The sequence below is a fragment of the Mytilus californianus genome, unplaced genomic scaffold (assembly GCF_021869535.1).
Source record: "Mytilus californianus isolate M0D057914Y unplaced genomic scaffold, xbMytCali1.0.p SCAF_11, whole genome shotgun sequence".
NCBI lineage: Eukaryota > Metazoa > Mollusca > Bivalvia > Mytilida > Mytilidae > Mytilus > Mytilus californianus.
The window spans coordinates 31,428,780-31,452,009 of NW_026262593.1; the positions used below are offsets into that span (position 1 = coordinate 31,428,780).

Consider the following 23,230-nt stretch of genomic DNA (forward strand, 5'->3'; position numbering starts at 1 on the left):
TGCCTTTTCAAAATATCGTACTTCCTCATAAAAACATGCAACAGCCAACTTGACATTTGAACAAAAGAAATGGACTTCACTGCAGGCAGACTACAGTGGTTCAAATAAACCAATATCAGATGTTCCCAAATTATTCTAAAGGTAGATCTTTATTTTTTGTAATTCAAGTCCTAGACCTTCCACTTCTATGAGTAATTTTATCACCTGACCTACACTTTAGAAAATTAAAAAGTCTTCAATCTATTACCTCTGAAATCAATTTTGAATACCTGGAACTATCAACCCTCAATCTTTATTACTTAGTATGAAATGCACATAAATCATTCCTCAAAAAAGCCATTGGGAACATCATTTTTCTGGTAAAACAAGAAATGGTAAGGTAAACCTAATCACAGAAGTATATTTATGATGAAGATGGGTAGCCATCTAACATACAGTGACAAATTAAATGCATATTCAGGATGAGAACATGTTGATGCTTACTGAATATGTAACTGCTTTTTGCTAAGACCAAGAAATTCAGAGCTGGATTTTTAACCTGCTAGTTCACTGGGAAACAATCACTCTAGCAGGGCCAGACACATCATTCTGACTCGGGGAGGACCAGTTTCTGCTCTTAATGCTGTGTACTTAAAAAAGCAGCAATACCCAGTTTTAAAGCCTTTAGTTTGACCTGGCTGCAGATCAAACCCTTGACCTCCTGCAATCAAGACAAGCAGGCTAGCATGAGCCATACTAGGTAGTTCAAAATTCTTTTTAGGGCCTTGTTGAAAAATGAAATAAACAAATTTGTTCACTTGTTGCATTTATTCTTTAGCCACAAGTTGAATTCATTAATTTTTTTTTTGGTGGTGAACCTGGTAGTAAAAAGAGTATACAAAAAAATTCATTTGTAAGAAAAAGTATAAAAACACCAGGTCAGTCAACTTGTGTCAAATATATCATGACAAATTCATGGTATCTTTTACACAAAGAGTCGCTGGTCCTCTTTCCAGATGTTTTAACAATTGTTCTAAGGTCTAAAACACTTTCTAAGTCATGATTTCATGCAATTCTAAAAATGTTATAGTTTCTATCAAAACATTTAGTTATAATATATTTGGCTCTATAATCAATGTATTGCTCTCCCTATAAAATAAAAACATATTTAGGTATTCAAACCTTTTAATATTATTCATCTTCTAAACTGGTTGTCAATTTCTAATTGGGCCCATTAAAATTTTGATCGGATTTCTTTTGTTCAAACTTTTTATAGCACTATTATGTAGTATAAATCTTTTTTCAATTTTTTTTCTTTTTTTTTTCTATTTTTTTAGTACAATAAAAAATTGGCAGTTGTTAAAACATTTTTTGCATAGTTGAATGAGATGGTGTTACAATTGAAATTTATCAACAAAATACATGGCCATGTCCACCAGAGTTACACAAAATAATTTACAAGCTGCTTATAAAGCATTATCTATTTATAGGTCTAATCGCTCTTCTCAGCATTGCCCTGGTCTCCACTATCTCTTTCGTCATTCTGACCATTTTCCTGGCCGTCTTCATCTCTCCTACCTCCGCTGTTGTTCTGAAGAAAAAAAACAAACATCTTTTTATTTCAAACTCTGGGGTTTCGTTATCTTTTATGTGGACTGGAACTTTTAGAATTTTAGAAGGTACTTTTTTTTTCTCTGTACCTTTTATGAATATTTCTAAATTAAGGCAATACAAATAACTTGTTAAGAATGGTAAAAGTACCACTAACCAGGTACCCTTGCCAGCAAACTTTTTTTTACCAATTAATAGGGCCAACATTAAATCAGATAAATATGGTTGACATATTTTACCATTCTTAGATTCTGGTTTCACTTACACTGGTCACGAGTTTAAAAGTGCATTTTTATGATACATCTTCTAACTTGTCTACATTACACTGTCTAAAAATAAATGACTTGTAGAATATATCCTATTCTTTTCTTCTTATTTATTGTATGATTTGGTTCTCATCCCGAGCATGCACAGAATATTTGCCCCTTAATGTTTAGAAAGCAATCAATTATGTAATGATGTCTTCATCCTAAAGTGAAGCAATCTACTTAAAATGCAAGGCATTAAGGCGACACAAAATGCATAAACTGGTTTCCTGCCTGTAGTTAAACAAATAAGGGAAGGAAGTTGAAAAAAGATCTAATCTCAATTTTATAGGGAATTTTTCTGGACTTTAACTGCACTTTACCAGTCAGGGATATAACTCTATAGGGTTATTAAAGAAAATATCATACATGTGTTATTACAGATACTTTTATGAGTTGTCTACTCCTTATTTCTTCAATTTTCTAAATCTGTAGTAACATACATAGATATAAGAAGATGTGGTATGAGTGCCAATGAGACAACTCTCCATCCAAGTCAAAATTTATAAAAGTAAACCATTATAGGTCACAGTACGGTCTTCAACACGGAGCCTTGGCTCACACCAAACAGTAAGCTATAAAGGGCCCCAAAAAATTACTAGTGTAAAACCATTCAAACGGGAAAACCAACGGTCTAATTTATATAAAAAACGAGAAACGAGAAACACTTATGAACCACATCAACAAACGACAACTACTGAACATCAGATTCCTGACTTAGGACAGGTGCAAACAAATGCAGCGGGTTTAAACGTTTTAATGGTACCAAACCTTCACCCTTTTTCTGAAACAATAGTGTAACATCACAACATAGAAAGACACACTATAAAATATCAACTGAAATAGCTTAACTCAATCAAAGGACATATTAACACCATTGAACATACACTGAACAAATAAATTTGACCTATGACACAATGTAAATACAAAATAAATAAACTAAGGGAAGAATAATAAAAGTAACATGTTATATCAGTAAGAAATGTTAAACAATTAAAGAAAAACAATATGCTCGAACAAAAATACCATCCATTTGCAATAACTTTAAACACAGGTAAATGAAAATAATTTTATTGTTAGGTATACCTGTACAGTACCAATAGAGAAAGGAAATATTTTTACAAAATAAATAATTTTGAATACAAAATAAATAAACTAAGGGAAGAATAATAAAAGTAACATGTTATATCGGTAAGAAATGTTAAACAATTAAAGAAAAACAATATGCTCGAACAAAAATACCATCCTGTATGTTTGTTATTTGTTAAATAAATCAAACATTTTTATTTTTAGTGGGCACTGGGGAAATCTTGAAACTTTGCACAGAAACTAAATACATAGCCTTGATAACTAATTTTCCAATTAAATTAATACATTTTTCATCAACCATGGTAAATCAATGAGGCAAGGCTTTTAAGGGACAAAGTAAGCTGTAATAACAAGGCTTAGTTATTAAAGGCATATAACTTTTTGTATGAGACACTTGGGAATTACTGGGAAGCTTGCGCAGAACCTCATTACATGCTCTGACCATTATTTCTTACAATAAATTCAAATACATTGTGACCAAGTATGATGTATGTCTGAGCAAAGGCTTTGAAGAGATGTAGAGAAGCTGTAATAACACCCTTTAGTTATTTCAGCCTTTTCAGGCATATTTTTTCTGTAATAACATAGGTGTACTATGCATGATTGGCATATTATGAACTATTATGTCTTTCTAAAGTTTAGTATACATAAAGACAATGATAATATCAATAGAACTTGAATACATTTTAACAAAACAAATGATGTATATTTGCCCTTTGAAACATGTAACATACATATGTTATCACAGTTTTTTGATTTTTTAGTCCACAATAACATATGTATGTTATTTTTCTCTTATAACTCTATAGAGTTATATCCCTGACTGTTTACCAAATATCCATAAATATATGGGACACCGGAAAAAAAACTATTTTTTTGGCCTATATTGAACATGTGGAACATTATAAGTCCTTAAGCCCCCCACCCCCCAAAATAAAAATCAAACAAACTGAGAGGACACTAGTAACAAGCAGGACATTTGTCATTCACAGTCACAAAAAATCTTTTACAAGTAAAGCAAATTAGACCCAGAAATTTTGGAACACATTAAAGGAAGAGCTTTTTCTCCCCATCACAGCGATTTTGGAATATGCTTAACTGTTTTATCTAACACTGACGGATATATACATGGTTTTTTATTATCATTCTGTCTGCAGTGATGGATAGATCCACTGTAAACATACACTGTGCAGTCCTGGTGACAGAGATTTCAGTAAAATATACCACTGCTAAAACCCTTAAGATTGGACAAAACAGTTGGGGAATCCCAAAATAAACCAATGAACTACGGTTATACAAATGAATAATCTTTTAACTCATACATTCCTTTTCTTTAAAAGGTGTGTTTACATTTAATAAAGATGAATTTTAAACGTTCAGAATGTGTGATTAAAACAATGATGGATGAAAAATTGATCAAATCGTATAGCGAAAGTAAAGAATTTATGCAATCAGATATTGATGAAAGCGAAATTAAAAGTTTTGGAAATGATAGTTTAGTTTGTCATAACCAGATTGCAAGTCTTCCGAGGATGAAGAGGCCAAACATGGACATAATAAGAGTCCTCATTACACAGCCGTAAAGTTTTGTGAAAAATTCTTTAAACTACAAATTATTTCCAGAAGCTAACCTACAAATCAGCTGCAGTGTCTGTCTTATCAGCAGTTTTTGTAGTAAAACCTCTGCTTTTTGGTATAAAAAAGTTAGGGTCGGTCGGGTGACCTGAAACGCATCTTTTTCTTCTTGGCCTTACCTCAAGTTCAATTTACAGATCTTTTCTCACACTACCATAGTAGTGTTTTAAACTTGTAATACATGCAATCTAATCCTGACGTAAAGATCTTAATCATGTATTTATATCTTCACCAGATGATTTTAATACATATCAGCCTTACCCTACGTCTGAAGTTCCTCCTTCCTCTTCCTCTCCCTCTGCCTCTACCGCGTCCTCTGTAAGGTCTTCCACCACCACCACCACCTCCACCTCCATAACTATCATAATCTCCTTGTGGCCCTCCACCATAGTAACCAGGTGGGCCGTAATACCTTCGGTAGAATGGTCTACGACGGTAACCATCCACACCCATGTCATATCTTGGAGCACCACGACGGGGTGGACCATATCCTCCACGGTCTCCATATCCACCTCTGTAACCTCCTCTGAATCCACGATAGAATGGACGACGTCTGGCAGGACGATGTTCTCGTTCTTCGCCCTCTCTTTCTTCCTCTTCTTCACCTTCACCTTCTTCATCATCTTGTCTCTGAAATAAAGGTCAATATTTTTTCTTCACTGCTATAATAATTCTTATTCACACAAAAATGGGGATAAAAAAATTAATCTTAGTTAATTGATACTTCTACAGACACCATGGATTGGTCAGTACAAAGCTGCAAGGTATTTATTTAGTGTTTCCTACAGGAGGTTTTGGCGTGGTATTGGGCCCTGCTGTTTTTTTCTTGATGCCCTGCCCTTTTTTGGAAAAAAATTGGTGGCACGCCCTTTTTCCATAGTATTTCATTACTCCCTGCCGTAATTTAAATTCCAATCTGTGATTCATCTTTTAGCAAGACCATTTCGAGTTATTTCCCATTGATCGAAATAAAAATTTTAATGGCGGACATTTTTTTGAATTTCATAATTATGTTTGCACATTTTTGAAACGACAGTGTATGAATACAGTTCATGATTGAATCTAATAAGGACATCATTGACTTTGTACCTCTACGAATTTAAAATGTAGACAATTAAAAATGGAACCAGGCGATTGTTTGAGTTATAATTTTATGATGCATGGGATGAACATAACGTAAACAATCAGCTGTTTTGTTTATATTTTCATTTTAAGTTTGACCACATCAACTATTCGACCGGTCGGGATGATGGAGTGGGTGCGGATTTACGATGACTTTCTTACTGTTGTTATCTAAATAAAATGTAATTAAAGTTAAAAGAATAGCTGATATAGTTTTGATTAGTACATTTCAAGACAAAAAAAAAACATACAGAATTAAATTGAACAAGGACACAGATAAAAAAATTTCAGATTAGTTGTTCAGACCAGGCCAATATAGAACTACATAGCTTTGTCAATAATGTAAACAAACATTATGTAATCACTATCTTATATTTGGATTATGATAACACATTTTTCATTTATCTGAACATTGCATATGGACTTTTGTTTGTCAATTCTATTGAGAAATCTGTATCCACTGAACTATTTATCAAAATAGATTTTTTAGTTCGTAAATCCTATAAAAAAATGTATCCATGAACTATACACCTTATCGCTATTTGTCCGCCATTACTGGACATCACACAAGTTCCCGTAAAATTTTGACGTCATAATAGAAAATATCTGACGCCACAATGGAAAAGTGATTGTTGTGTGACGTCAAAAGTTTGAGCGGGACAGATTCTCGGGTCAAGCGGGAATAGCGATAAGGTGTATTGTAATCAATAAGAAAAATATCATACATTAAGCATCATGTTAAATTTTTCCTGTGTGAAATAAGCAGAGGTAAAATATGCTATATAAGGATTGGTCATCGCTTGCAAAGTCAGGTTAATATCGATTTAATGCCCAGCTAATATTCTTTCAGAATGTATTTTGATTTTTACTGGCACATTGTCTAGTGGTGTTGCACCCACATGCTTTAGTGGTTGCTATACACCAAAATCCCACGTCAAAGGATAACTAGACAAACTGACTGATGAAATAGACACAGGTCCATCAAATTGTATGTCAATTCTGGTCCGTATGTCCGGTGTTTTCACCGTCTCAGTTCTGTGACTATAAATAACTTATTTGATTTGGTTGAGATCCTGTTGTGTTGATTGGTCTAAATATCAAGTCACATTTGTGAGAGTTCGCTGCGCGTGTTTCTGATTTGTCAAGTAATCAAGTCATGTTTTTGAGAGTTCTCATCACATGTTGATTGGTCCAAGTATATTTTTTGTAATAAGTCACATTGACGACGAAATTTCAATTATTAAAAACATCAGCCCCATAAATTATTGAAGTTAAAATGATCTAAAATGGAAAGATTTGTAACAATTACAAATGTACATTCCTAAGGCCAAACTGTCCAAATTAAATAACTCCAGAATTGAAGACCAAAGAGTTTATGAAAAAAAACGGCCTAAATAGGAAATATTAACTTAAATGGGAGACTGCAGTTATTTACATTATCTCTCAATCTCATGGGTAAACAAGGTCGGATGGCCAAGTTTCTCCCAGTTGAAAATTATTTAAATAAACTGTTAACACAGAGATATGTCTCGCCTATTTGTTATTTTGAAAATGCAAATGTTGAAATTAAAATAACAACACTTTAACATGTAAGTTATGCAAATATTCAAAGTCAATGAACCATGACTAAAGGTATAGGGCAAAACAATTTCCATGGAAATGAGATGTGCCAATGCTAATACAACTGCATACCAAATACCATTGACTTTTCATAAGTCATTCCCTTTAAAGAAACCTAAACACAAACATTAACTTGTAAACTAAGCAAAAGTTTCAGTCAATAGACCATGACTGAAGGGGCGGGGCAGAATAATTTCCATGGAAATTGAGAAATGCGAATATTTATACAACTGCATACCAATCACTGACCTACCACTAGTGGTTCCTGATAAACTGATCTAATCACAAACTAATACATGAAAACTAAGCAAAATTTTAAAAGGAAATAGACCATGACTGCAGGGGCGGGGTCAAATAATCTCCATGGAAATGAGATATGCCAATGCTTATACAACTGCATACCAAATATCATTGACCTACCACAAGTGGTTCCCCATAAACTGACCTAATCACAAACTATACATGAAAACTAAGCAAAAGTTTAAAAGTCAATAGACCATGACTGACAGGGCAGGGCCAAATAATCTTCATGGAAATGAGATATGCCAATGCTTATACAACTGCATACAAAATATCATTGACCTACCACTTGTGGTTCCCCATAAACTGACCTAATCACAAACTAATACATGAAAACTAAGCAAAGTTTCAAAGTCAATAAACCATGACTGAGGGGGCGGGGCCAAATAATCTCCATGGTAATGAGATGTGCCAATGCTAATTCAACTGCACACCAAATATCATTGACCTACCACTAGTGGTTCACCATAAACTAGACCTAATCACAAACTAATATATTGTTGATGACGCCGCCGCCAGAAACAGCATACATATGTCTCGCTTTTTGACTCCGTCAAGGCAAGACAAAAATTGCATGCAAACTATCCAATAAATGCAAATGCTTGACTGTACCTTAAATTGAATATATATATACAAATTATTTCAATAAAAGCAATTATGTTGCAAACAAACAATGATCACATGCAACAATAGTGTGTTTACTTTTTGACAGCCATGTGCTTTTTGGCAGGATAATAAGGGAAATCCAACTATCAGAGACAACTGTTTACACTGTATCTGGTTATTTATAGCCAGTAAAGGATTTCAATTTGACAAATAGCTGTCAGAGATTGGAGTGCCATTTGAATTTATTAAATACATGTATATATCAACTGTACTGCTTTCCTGAAATGCAATTTTTACCATGAATATGCCTGCTACGAATGATTCCGACAACCAAGGTTGACGTGTTATACACCATTGCATGTACATGATGTAGAAGCCTGATCAGTGCCGCACTTTCCCTCATAGATACATGTAACTATTTTACTTTAATATTTATCATAAAATATAATCATTAGGCCAAATACAGGTATGTGTTGTTACAGTTTTCGGACCGACCCTAGAACCTTTTTTTTGCAATTCTGAAAAAATGTTTTGAAAGATCCCATTTTGTTGGAAGTATCCATTACCACTAAAAATGCAACAAATTCTTCACAAAATGCAAAAAATGAGCTAAAATGTAACATGTCTGTTAATTTCACAACCAAACATATAGAAAATAGGTAACTTCCAGTAGGGGCGTGTATAATAACGAATAAAAACAGGGTGAAAGCAAGATTTTTTCCAGATTTTTACAATTCACTTTTTTTCAAGACATTACTGGAACCACTCATATATTTTTATTTGGCCTTAAAATCATATATAGAAAAGAGAAACAAGACAAGAAAATTTGTTTAAAGATGAATTTCTGATTGTATTTTGATATTTCATTCTGAAAGATTTGCTCAAGAAGTTTGTATAATACAAATTTAAATTACCTGTCTTGGAGGATAGCGACGACCTCCACCACCACCTCTACCTCTGTAGTATCTTCTACCTCGGTAACGACGTCTATCAGCAGCATACTTGCTTCCTTGGACAGGTTCCCCATCTGGACCAGTCACATTGCAGGCTTCATTTCCCTTCTCTCCTTCAACCACATCAAATTCTACAGTTTCACCATCACCTACACTTCTCAAGTACTTCTTTGGATTGTTTTTTACGATGGCCGTCTGAAAAATTATTCCTCACAAATGAAAAGCCAGTTTGTTTTAATATTTTCTCAAATTAGAAAATGACAAATTCCAAAATTCAATTTGGAGATTTGTATAGAACTTACTTCAAAAAGAATTTGTCGAATGCTTAGTATGGATCAGGCATTCACAATAGGAACTGCATACATTTACATGTATGGAAATCTGTAGAAGATGCATATTGTTACAGGTAAATCATAATTTGTAAAATTTCCCACACTTAATTCCCATTTTCTTATATCATTGTAAGGTTTACTCAATTTATTTTTTCATAATTAAATAAAATGCTTCGCTGGGCGCAGCTTGATACGACCGCAGAGGTCGAACCCTGAACAGTTGGGGCAAGTATGGACACAACATTCAAGCTTGATACAGCTCTGAATTTGGATTGTGATTAAATATTTGACACAGCATAGGTTTCTGACACAGAAAGAATGTGGTCTAAGAACTTCAATTTGTTTAATTTACCTATTATGGTCCAATGTCCAAAATCAAAATACATGGTTAGATTCAGCATATCAAAGAACCCCATATATTCAATTTTTGTTGAAATCAAACAAAGTTAAATTTTGGACCCCAACTTGGACAAACTTGAAAACTGGTCCCATAATCAAAAATCTAAACACATGTTTAGATTCAGCATATCAAAGTACCCCAAGAATTCAATTTTTGTTAAAATCAAACTAAGTTTAATTTTGGACCCTTTGGACCTTAATGTAGACCAATTTAAAAAACGGGACCCAAAATTAAAAATCTAAAAACACGGTTAGATTTGGCATATCAAATAACCCTAATAATTCAATTTTTGATGAAATCAAACAAAGTTTAATTTTGGACCCTTTTGACCTCAATATGAACCAATTTGATAGCGGGCCCACAAAATAAAAAATCTAAATACATGGTAAGATTCAGCATATCAAAGAACCCCATATATTCAATTTTTGTTGAAATCAAACAAAGTTTAATTTTGGACCCCAATTTGGACCAACTTGAAAACTGGGCCAAAAATCTAAAATCTAAATACATGTTTAGATTCAGCATATCAAAGAACCCCATATATTCAATTTTTGTTGAAATCAAACAAAATTTAATTTTGGACCCCAACTTGGACCAACTTGAAAACTGGTCCCATAATCAAAAATCTAAACACATGTTTAGATTCAGCATATCAAAGAAACCCAAGAATTCAATTTTTGTTAAAATCAAACTAAGTTTAATTTTGGACCCCAACTTGGACCAACTTGAAAACTGGTCCCATAATCAAAAATCTAAACACATGTTTAGATTTGGCATATCAAAGAACCCCAATAAATCAATTTTTGATGAAATCAAACAAAGTTTAATTTTGGACCCTTTTGACCTCAATATGAACCAATTTGATAGCGGGTCCACAAATAAAAAATCTAAATAATGGTTAGATTCAGCATATCAAAGAACCCCAAGAATTCAATTTTTGATGAAATCAAACAAAGTTTAATTTTGGACCCTTTTTACCTCAATGTGGACAAAGTTGATAACGGGGCCCAAAAATCAAAAATCTAAATACATGGTTAGATTCAGCATATCAAAGAACCCCATATATTCAATTTTTGTTGAAATCAAACAAAGTTTAATTTTGGACCCCGATTTGGACCAACTTGAAAACTGGGCCCATAATCAAAAATCTAAATACATGTTTAGATTCAGCGTATCAAAGAACCCTAAAAATTCAATTTTTGTTAAAATCAAACTAAGTTTAATTTTGGACCCTTTTGACCTTAATGTAGACCAATTTGAAAACGGAACCAAAAATTAAGAATCAAAATACACGGTTAGATTCGGCATATCAAAGAACCCCAATAATTCAATTTTTGATGAAATCAAACAAAGTTAAATTTTGGACCCTTTGGACCTCAATGTGGACCAATTTAAAAACGGGGCCCAAAATCCAAAAACTTAATACACGGTTAGATTCAGCATATTAAAGAACCCTAAGAATTCAAGAATAAAACCCCATTGAAATTGATCAAGAAATAAGCAATTTATACGAAGTATCTTCTTTTGCACAATACTGTGCAATTGAATATTTCTTGCTATTGTGCAATACTGTACAATTGACAATTTCTTGCTATTGTGCAATATTGTGCTATTGGATATTTCTTGCTAGTGCGCAATACTGTGCAATTGAAGATTTCTTGCTATTGCGCAATACTGTGCAATTGAAGATTTCTTGCAATTGTGCAATACTGTGCAATTGAAAATTTCTTGCTATTGCACAATACTTATTATATAATAATTTACACATCCTGTTTGGTGTGTATCTCCTACCATATCATTATTATTTGCTTTTAAAAATTAATCAGAAATAACCAACTTAAAATGGAAAATTTTAAAAGAAAAAAAAAAGGAAAAAAAGAAAAAAAAAAAAATCCCCCCCCCAAATTTTTTGAACCCCCTTATGATTCATCACCCCCAAACTCAATCCCAGCCTTCCCCTTGTGGTATGGTACCTTGCAGTACAATTTCAGAGAGATCCATACACTTGAACACAAGTTATTGTCTGGAAACTAGAAAAATGCTTATTTTTGGCCCCTTTTTGGCCCCCAATTCCTAAACGTTTCGGGCAATTACCCACAAACTCAATTCCAGCTTTCCCTTTGTGATATGGAACTTTGTAGTACAATTTCAGAAATATCCAAACACTTACACACAAGTTATTGTCATGAAACTAGAAAAATGCTTGTTTTTTGCCCCTTTTTTGGCCCCTAATTCCTAAAATTTTGAGGCAATTACCCCCAAAATCAATTACAGCCTTCCCTTTGTGATATGGAACCTTGTGGTACAATGTCAGAGAGATCCATACACTTACACACAAGTTATTGTCTGGAAGTTACAAAAATGCTTATTTTTGGCCCCTTTTTGGCCCCTAATTCCTTAACTGTTGGTACCATAACCCCCAAAATCAATCCCAACCTTCCTTTCGTGGTATTGAACCTTATGGTAAAATTTCATGGAGATCCATTCACTTAAACTAAAGTTAGAGTGCGAAAACCAATGTGTCTTCGGACGACGCCGGACGACGACGACGACGACGCCAACGTCATACCAATATACGACCAAAAAATTTTCAATTTTTGCGGTCGTATAAAAATCATAATTTATAGTCATTTGCAACATACATGTATGTATATAACACAAATATATTGATATCATGACAAAATATATTAATAACCCCTATCCATATCTATCTTGTCTGCAATGGCAACCTGCTGGTTCAAATGATAAAATTCATGACTCACAATTTCCATTTGAAGTGGGAAGGATTAAATCACCATTACAAGAGTGGAAAATCGTTAATCTTATGCAAAGTGAATCCACTGGAAAATTATAATAAATTAATTGAAATTATAATAGAACAGTAATCTCTGATTATAATTGGTTTTCATTCATACTGAAATAATGTAAGAATTTGAAGAGTTTTTCTTGTGTTACTTGTTTATACTGTCACATTGTACAATGCAGTTTTGTTGTCCAATAATCCAGAAAATTGTACAAAAAAAGTGTGTACATGTACAAAATGGATATTTTGAATTGTTTCAAGACATTACTTACATTTACATGGAGATATCAATTAAAAGGTTTCCATTTTTTTAAGATACTTTTTTCTTTGAATATTAAAATTTTATGCATTAAATAGAAAAAAATCAACAACTGGATAATTTTGTTCTGATCAACACCACTTCATCTACATTTTTTTAAATGTGCATTTTAACATATACATAGATTTTATATTTGTTTTTACATAAAATTTGGCACAGATTGAACAGGCTGGCAGTCTGAATGACAGAATAAAGATAGCACTTTACCAGATACATTGTACATGTATGCATGTCTCTAAATACTTACTTGATGGACAAATACATCTTCTTTTGTGTCATCTCTGAAAAGAAATAGTGAGAGTTACTAATAAAACAGGTAGACAGCTGGCAAAGTCAAGTACGACTGTTTTCTCAATAATGTGATTGTACATGTACATTTTTGACTACATGTAGTTAGCATTGTTTTTAAAGAGACATTTTGGTCTATAGTTTGTAACTATGAACTTGACCTTGGAACTGGTGACCTTAAAGCCAAGAGATCTTCCTATCTTTTTCATTCAGACGTGGTTTGTTTCTTTACAATTTATAAAGTGATTTTTTTTAATTGTCCTAAAGTAATTTTACAACTAACATGTAATCCCAATTCATTTTAAGTTTTCAAAGTTTTGGTTTCCTGCTATATATATATTTGTACATGGATTTCTAACCTTTAAAATACTGTTTTTTAAAATGTTTGAATAAACCTTTATATACATGTAATTATGTTTTGTAGGTACAATGTACATGTATATAAAAGGCTAAATAAACAAATTACCTATTAATGAAACCATATCCGCTTCTTACATTGAACCATTTTACTGTTCCACTTACTTTGCTTGCTGAAAACAGAATATAGAATATTAAAAGATTGATTCATTAAAAGTTGTTCTAACGTTTTTTAGCACTATAAGATATCTCATGGCAATCAGTTTTTCACTGGTGGAAGAAGCAGAAGTGCCCTGAGAAAACCAATGACCGCCAACAGGAAGACGACAGTCCTAGTCAATTTAGATTAGTCTAAGGCCAAAATTAAAATTAAGTTTGTTTCCCCTTACCCGACCGACCCTCCAAAAATCCGCCGACTGAAATAATTTTTTTCGAAAATCACGTTGTTTTTTTTTTTTTTCGTTTCGCTCAAAAGTTCGTTTTTTTAATTTCGTTTCCTTGAATGGTCCGTATTTTCAACATTCCGCGAAATCATTGTCGCCCGTGTGTTTGCAGCAAAGGGTAAACAACGTATGCAAGGATACTGAAATTGGAATGGAATAATGTTTTAAATAAATGCATCCGAGCAATCTTAACTACTCTTCCTTTCTAGCTACGCCTCCAATAACAAAATGCGTAGCGAGAATGGCCGAGTAGTTACGATTGCGCATCCGAGCTCACCCTTGAGCTTAAATGTTAGGCCTGGTGTTTCTGCCGTGTTTGTGCCCAAATTGTGGTAAATCCCTGAGTTCGCCGTTATCAGTGGTTGACTCAATAAGTTGTATATTGGCGTGCTATTTATGCTATTTTGTTTCATTTCGTATGTGATATTGGACCATACACTAGTTGTCTTTGGATAAAATAGTAGTTGATTTTTTTCGAGCTCAGTATCAATATCATATTGTGTTGTGAAAAGTCGAGATGACTATACCAGCTAATGCTTTGATTAAAGTTCTTGTAAGTTCTTATGTCTTTTATAAGCTATAATGGGCTGATGATTAAATATGGTCACACATTCAGGGTTTTGTGAAATAAGATGCCAGTGTTTCATTATTATATTTTTAGTTTCTGTATAGATGGGTTGAATTTTGTTAACATTACTAGCGGTTGCTCCCATTTCGCTGGGCGATGTGTTAGCAAGTTTTCCCTTTCTGTATTTTGTGTTTGATAAAAAAAATCGTTGATTTCAGATATTTTATATCCTCGTTTGAGCTTCTTACTGTTTTTTAAGATCAGTTTTGCTGCTTGTTTTTCTGAGATACCTCAATACTTCACCCTTGATAAATCCTTTCAATGAAAACACTTTTTGGGTGTGAGCAGTGTCTGTGCAGATATTGCTATGTTTCAGTTGGTTTGATATTGGTTTTAATGTCTTGTATCATACTATGCCTTCGTTAAAGAATCTTTCTCCTTTGTATAATTATGACAGTGTCTAAGAATATTGTTTCATTACAGGAAAATTCGTAGGTGAACTTCAACTATCATTATCATTTTGTTTCTCTATGTTGAAAGCGTTGTAAAATGTGTTCAAGAATTAACAAACATTGTAAGGTCTGCTAACTCAGCGAATACTGATCCGCACATAGACGCGCCCAAGGTTTCATGGTAAAGTTTATTGTTAAAAATAAATTCATAGTTTTCTAGAATAAGCCTTAATAGGCGTAGTCATACTCGCTTGGATCACGGTTTGTGGCTTCTAGTATTTCCTTAAATGGAAAACAAGTGTACATATTTTTTGCATCGAATGTTACTAGGTAGCAGTCTCGTTGGGGTTTTATATTTTCAATTGAATTAATAAAAGTATAAGAAAAATATAGAACCGTGTCTCAATTTATATGTGGTCTACTCTAAGTCACAAAGACATTGATATTTACAAACATTTTCTAGTCTGAAATTGTAAGGTCTTCTAGTCATGCATATTACGTTATACAGTATGTTGTTTTAGTATCAATAAAGTTCAATTTGTTGTTTTTCTGTGTTTTCCTGTGTGTTAGATATATTTCAGGGATTTTCTCTAAAAAAAAAAAAAAAAAAGCCTACCTACCTACCCACTTCCAAAATGGTGGGTAGGGTAAGGGGAAACAAAGATATTTTTAATTGCGGCCTAACGCACCTGCCATGGGCAGGATTCCTCTGACAACTTTATTGCCGGTAAACATGTATCAAACTCAAAACATCACAGGCTAGTGATACAGTAGATTAACTTCCAACTTCAACCACAGAGGCCTGCTTTAATATATTAAACAGACAGCACAAAAGACACTTGACTAGTTGGAATCAATACCCATACCCTTGAACTTTAGTCTATGCATTTTCATGATTATTGATAACACAATGATAACTGTTAATCATCTTACATTGTATCTTTAGTGGTTTTGATAAGGATGTTGTAAAAGTAATGGAATCTTATCACAGGACTTCAAAGAGAAAATTTTATGATTGAATGGAGTACCCATCCAATCTGATACATAAGAAATCTTTTCAAATTAAAGGACAAAATATTTCATACACACTTAATGGCAGGTTGTAAAAGGTTATTTTGGTGGAGGTGTAAACAGTTTACGTCTTCATGCTCGAAGCTCATTCATTATCAACTTTCATGCAAATTGGTTAAAAATAAATGAAGAATGTGTCTGAGAACCTCAATGCCCCTGCTCAAGCTAGCTTAAAATATGTGAAAATACTTTTTCGAGGGCATTTGATATCACTGCTAGTAATGAAACGAAAAAATTTCCAATTTTCCAAGTTATACAGTATCATAACTCTAAAACAGTAAATCACTCACTGCCAAAATTCAAGTGTACGAGTTTCATAAAAGTTGAATGAGGAAAACTCCTTTGAGTGCAGAACTGAACTGGAACAGTCAAGGGACACACTTAATGCCCCTATGCATAGTATTGGAGAGGGATAAAAAACCTGCATGAAATGGGGATCAGGTCGGTCGCCCTTCTTTAAAACAAACTTATATAGTGGTATTAAGGTTTAATAAACTTATTAAGATATTTATATGATCAATATTAAAGAAAATATATATTCTCAAAGTTCATGAAAAAACATGGAAATATTTAAAAAATTATGGCTTGTTTTGGAGCATTAATTGGCTCCACTCTTGCATTTGTTTTATTTAGAATTAATTTTAAAAACACTGTTGATTGTAATTAAGAATGCTGCTTAGGTACAATGTATAATTATGAAGTCTTTGATCTCACTTCAGGGGTTTATCTGGGCATTTTGGGAAAAAGGACTCTGGCAAGTTTTGGGAATTTGTTTACACGATTTACAATTAAATTGGGATAACTACTAATATACCAGATGCGAGTTTTATTGTGTTAAGTTCATTAAGAATTATCTTTTTTTGTTGTTTATAATTTTATTTTCTGTTCTTTCTTTCTTTTCTCAACTTAACAATAAGGAACTCAAGTTTATCTAGCATTAAAATATTGTAGTTTTTAAAGCACACATGTGACAAAACTTTTCCCCCTTTTTTTATCTTCAAAGACAGCAACAGTTAATATGGTTAATATAATATAAATAATTCAGGGATAGAAATAAGATGTATTTTAACTGGCCAAGCAGGCTAACACTTCTTTTAATTCACTTGCTCTTCCAGATTTTGACTGGCCCTTCAAAATTGAGAAGAAAAAATTAATTCATTGATCTGTAGTTATTTGTTAGCATTATAAAAACAACTTATATCAACATGTTTTAGTGAATAAGAAAAGTAATGTTACATTTTATTGGATTTTGACATGAAAATTTGTGAACAAAAAAAAAATTTGAGTTTCTGTATTAAACATTTTCTGTTTCTTCTTTCTTTTTCATAGACCTATTGGTTTTTAATTCTAGTGTTTATATTTCATAGCCGTCCTTTGTCATCTGCCTAGATTTTTTAAAATTTATTTATTGTTTTTGATCGGCAAACCCAGAATTAGCAGTGTCCGCTCCCGGAATCTGATCCGGTATTGTAATTGTCTACATTTCCGGTTTATGTCAGCCATTGTTTGTCGATGTTGTTTTTCGTCAGTTACATGTAGAAATTGGGAAAAATGTAGGGTTTTTGCCATTGGGAATGGGTCCGAATACCGGACCCTGTGGAATGCTAGAAAAATCCATGCACTTATTTTAGTATTTTAGTCCTGATGACGGTGCCCTAGGCACCGAAACATGTCGATCAATAAATTTTCTGCAGCAGTCCCTCCAGTGTTGTTGTTATAAGACTTTCTACATTATTTTAGTATTAATTGTCTTTGGTGTTTCAATAATGAAAGAAACATTTTTTTGTTAATAAACTAGTCAGCTTGGAATGAGTAATAACAAAGATGTACAAATTGTAAAGAGTGAGATGAAAGGGATTTTTTCGTGCACATCTTGGCTTCTTTGTTCTTAAGTTTGTTTTGACACATTTCCTATATATCATGTGGTCTTTAAAATAAAAGTTGGTAAATTGGTGGTAAGGATATACATTTTTGTAACTGGTATTTGATGCAAAGTTTGAATTGGATCTTGGTATAACGGTTAATGATTGTTTTGAAATTGTTAAAATGTATCAGTAAAGATAAATACAAGCAGATAACATGGTCATCAGTTGTTTTATATTAGGCCAACCTTAAAAATATGTTTGTTTGCAGTTTTCCGACTGTACCTTCAGACTGCAGGGTCTGTAGGTAGGAAAAATATTTTATTTTATCAGCCAGAATAAAGTGTAAACAAGCAGTTTAACACAAACCAAGTTTCTTGTGAGGAAAAAACATTTTAAAACAACAAACACTGAAAACCAACATGAAATGAACAGGCATTTTCAGGTAAACACCTTTTTAACCAAAACTGAAACTTAACATAGTGTCATTATACAATTTATGACATAAAATTATGGTATTATGAAGTACTGGAACACTAATAAACAAGGAATGACTAGAGTTGTTGTAAAGAAACATATTCATTGACATATATACATTTTTACTAGAATGTTTTCATGAGTAGAGTATTTGCATCAGAAAAATGTAGATATTAAAGATTCAAAAGACAATTTAGGAGTGTATTAAAAAAAAAAAATCAACCATTGAATCTTCCTCAATTGAAAAAAAAGACAACTTAAAAAAAATATATTAGACATCTTACTGTTATAAAGGTTATATTTGGAAAGATATGTTGATGCCAGGCTTTAATTAAAACAAACAAAAATTAAAAGTAAATGGTCTGTACTGAAATGTTTTGTCTGCATAAAAAATTGGCAGCATAGCTCCTAGCTAAGAATTCACACAGGCCACACAGTTTGGGTATATTTAATATTGTAAGAGAGAGAATAATTGCAATGAGTGGGACAGCCCCCCCCTTATCCTAAAGGAGCATACTCATTGCAATCGAAGATAGATTTGATAGAGAGAGAATATATTTATTTCTCAAGCCAACCATTCATTTTCTCTACATCTTTGTGTAGTTTGTGTGGCTTCTTATTGATTTAACATTTCAAATGCGTCCTTCCACCGTATAGGCGTGTTTACAAAATACAGGTATCCATGAAGTCACGGAGGAGTGGTTTCATCTTTGTCGTCTTCACGACGATTTAAAGAAAATATGGCATACTTCAGGCTCCTGTCGAATTGTTGAACCACTGATATTTGTTCCATAAAGTCAGTCTCAAAAGATTCTGTATCCGATTTGTTTGAGACAGAAACGGTTATCGTGTTGGTTTTATGAATATCCGCTGCATCATCGTCAATGATATCATCGAAGACATCATTCCGTGTGCAATTCTGCCTGAATCAGTATAAACAGTTTACTTTGAAACTTTTCTGTGTATTATTTGTCTTAAAATTGACAGAAGACGACAGAATAAAGTACTCCTCCATGACTTCGTGGATACCTGTAAACAATCTCCATGTGCTTTACCATTAAAGGGTCCGATGACACTTGACAGGAAGGGAAGAAAAACCTAACTTCAAACATGTAATTAACCTAGACTTGGAATCAATTCCGGAAACGGCCCGAAATTCCAGATCGAGTCGATAGAAGTATTAAAAATAATTTCTTCAAATTAAAAGCAATAAAATGTTCACAGTCAGGCGGATTTTCGAAGGTCGGTCGGTAAACTGCAAACAAATAATATTTTAATTTCAGCCTTAAATACCTTGTATTCCTATTACTCTACATTGCAGATTAAAGGAAAATAATTATTTGTTAGCAGCAATACAACATAATATCTGGCGAAATTTTTAACAAACTTTAACATACTCTTTTCAAATTAATAAACATAGCGAACAAACCCAGTGCGAACAGGTATTAAGGCAAAAGACCCGTAGTTTATGAAATGCGTCTGTGCGAGATATCCCCCTCCTGTTTGAGATCCTTTAATTGCATTTTATCTTTACTTCACATGGATACATCTAAGTGTTTATGATAACAAACTCTATGATAAAATTCATGGAGTATGAAATATCCTAGATGGAATCATTAAGACTGCTTCATATGGATACATCTATTGTTTATGATAACAAACTCCATGTTAAAATAATTCATGGAGTATGAAATATCCTAGATGGAATCATCAAGACTGCAAAAAAACCTGAGATGATAGTGGAAATAATACCAGTCTTAATTGTATAATGTTCAACATGTTCAAGGTTAGGTATAAATGAAATTGAGCTACATGTATCAAATGATTTTTCTTGAGGTGAATGTGGGAAACATGCATTTCTGTATGTAATTAAATTTGATTCATGGGAAAGTCGATTTTATCCAACTTAAAGGACGAGTTCAATTTTGCACCATTGTGAGAACCCTGGGACAGAGTTAGGATATACGTCGTTATCTTATCGATGTCGGACAAAGAAACGTCTTACACATGCCTTCGACCATATTTGGCAATGTTCTAGTTTGCATTTATATTCTAGTTAATGATTTTGTTAGTTTATGAGTCTAGTTTTTAATGAAGCAACGATCTAAAAAATACCGGCACAACATGTATGAACGGAATCCAGCGTGGTGACCACGCGGTAAATGACCCAATTAATTGTTTTTCCGTTTCTAACATTTCCAATAATTCAATATTATTAAAAAATACCTATGATCTTCTTATCTGGGGCGGATGTTGTCTCCGGTTCTTTTTCGGAGTCGGACATGGCCTCTCTTGATGGTAAAAAGGTGTTAAAATGTCCTGTTGGCCGTTGGACTTCTTGTTTCTCCCTTTGTTCTCACTGGGCTAAGATGGCCACCCCCATGCTGTCGAAAAATCCTGAAATCCATCATTTTGATTGGACGATAGAATAATTCTTGTCATTTGATTGGCTTAAATATTGATCAATATATATTATAGACTACTGACTAAGTAATCCCCTTTTCTGGATCTTTAAACAAAACGAAATTATTGATTAACAATCTGAAAAGTTTCACATTTAGTAATACAATCAATTAGTTGATATGAAGCAGATGTTACTGCAAATGAGAACGAAATCAATATTGTGACTAAAACATTGAAATGTATATTTTTAAAGTTTAAAATAATTTATATTCTTTGTGAATGAGTTAAATCAGCAGCACGTTTTGTTATATATTTTTTTATGTCGGGGCTTTTTATAGCCGACTATACGGTATGGGTTTTTCTCATTGTTGAAGGCCGTACGGTTGCCTATAATTGCTTACATCCACTTCGTTTGAACTTTGGTGGATAGTTCAGTGTCTCATAGGCAATCATACCTCATCTCCTTATTTTTATAAAGTAAAATCGGCACCTCCGATTGATTCGACACCCGATGTACATGTAATTAACTCGGCACCCTTGTTCCGCTTTTAACCAAATTTTTTCTACTTACTCTCGAGACCCACTTACAAAGCTAGATGGTACCTTTTTTGTCCAAAATGGCAAGCATTTTAAGTGATCAATGGAACGTAATAATATGATTATGTCAACATATATTTGTTCCTCCTAACATAAGTTCCTCTGGAAACTTTGTTATAAACAATGCTATATAATATATGTTCCTGTTTGAACAAATATTCTATATACCCTTTATTTGGCCGTCAGTACAAAATACTGCCTAATGAAAAACTATTCCAGAATAATTGCAACGGTTACATTTGTGGTACTAATTAACATTATAAACGAACTTTTATGATGAGTATGTTTTGTACCAGGTAGTTTAAAACTTCATCATGAATAATTGAATATGGAGAATAATGGGACAAACGATAAAAGATATTAGCAAGGATTTGTATAGTTCTTACTATACAAATCCTTTATATTAGAGAATAATTTGATGATAAAATGAGTTTTATTGGCAAACAAATAACTTGAAGAACAGAGAAAAATTGCCTGATACAGAATCTCTGTTTTTAGATGAAACCGTTTTTATAATTTTTCAGTCAGTATGTAATTTGGGATCATTTGGTATTTAATTACGGAGTTGATTTTTTATACAATCTAATTAAAATGTAGACCTCAAATTTTGTTATCTTCATAAGATATGCGAGCACGCGAGTTAATGTGGATCAGAATTTTAATCAGATTGGTTTTTTTTATAAATTGGGGTCGAATTTTTTTTTATAGATGTACTGTTATCCATATCTGATACCATTTTGTGTTCATTTCAGGTATTACATATATTTATTATGTGTGTTTTACTAGATGAGCATTTTGCATATCTGTTGCTTTTAAAAGTAATTTAACGTAAAATACGAATCTTAACGATTAACGAACAGAGTCTGACGTGGTTTACCAAACTTTGGAATGACAATTTGAATGTAGAGTTGCGATATTTTCTTTTGTAAACGAGATGCATTGTGGGAAATCTCAGACGAATGTTGGAATTTGTAGGAATAAAAGAAGATTCATCGTTACAAGTACTATTTATTCTTTTTAAAATAGACGTATTTAACAGGACAAACGTATATACAACTTGCCAATAATGTTATGTTTTTTTTATATGAGTTCGACGTTTTTCTAATAGAATAGCACTATGTTTTTATTATAAAAACTTTTGCAATCGATATTTTTCTAATAGAATTGCGATTCTTTTTTATATGAAAAAAATACAATAATATGGCAATACATCCAAATAAAGTAGAAGCAACGACAATTATTCATGACAGGTTCGATTGTACAGGCGAAATATTAATGAAATTTCGTAGATGATGTACGTACATAATTAACCAATTATAAGCTTAAAAAGAAGTATAGACACTATGTTCTATATCCCCTGTACGTGCGTCGATCAATTTTGGGTTTTCCAATCAATATTGCATAGTATTCACCACTTCCATATACGACCTCATGGTTACATTGAGCTATTATATTTTAATATATATGCTGCAGGCTATCGGTTCGGGCAATTTGTTCCAAGCTTTTATAGTTTGGAAGAACTGAGAAAAACATAAGTAACTGTCTTTCTTGCATATGATTTGTGTGCGTGATTATACCTGGTGTTTGCTTTGCTTTTAATTAGGATGTCATTATATACATGGTACGGACATTTTGATG

The 23,230-nt window shown here is 32.9% G+C and overlaps 1 protein-coding gene across 1 annotated transcript; it reads right to left on the bottom strand.

Moving 5' to 3' along the window:
- Positions 1-788: 788 nt before the first annotated feature.
- LOC127719901 (Y-box factor homolog) lies at positions 789-20,987 on the bottom strand. Its single transcript, XM_052226254.1, has 6 exons — positions 20,819-20,987; positions 13,829-13,892; positions 13,322-13,355; positions 9,182-9,415; positions 4,881-5,249; positions 789-1,570 (listed from the first exon to the last, which is right to left on the bottom strand). Exons 1-6 carry the CDS (start codon positions 20,874-20,876, stop codon positions 1,472-1,474), a joined length of 858 nt encoding a protein of 285 aa, XP_052082214.1. The 5' UTR covers positions 20,877-20,987; the 3' UTR covers positions 789-1,471.
- Between the last annotated feature and the right edge of the window lie 2,243 nt (positions 20,988-23,230).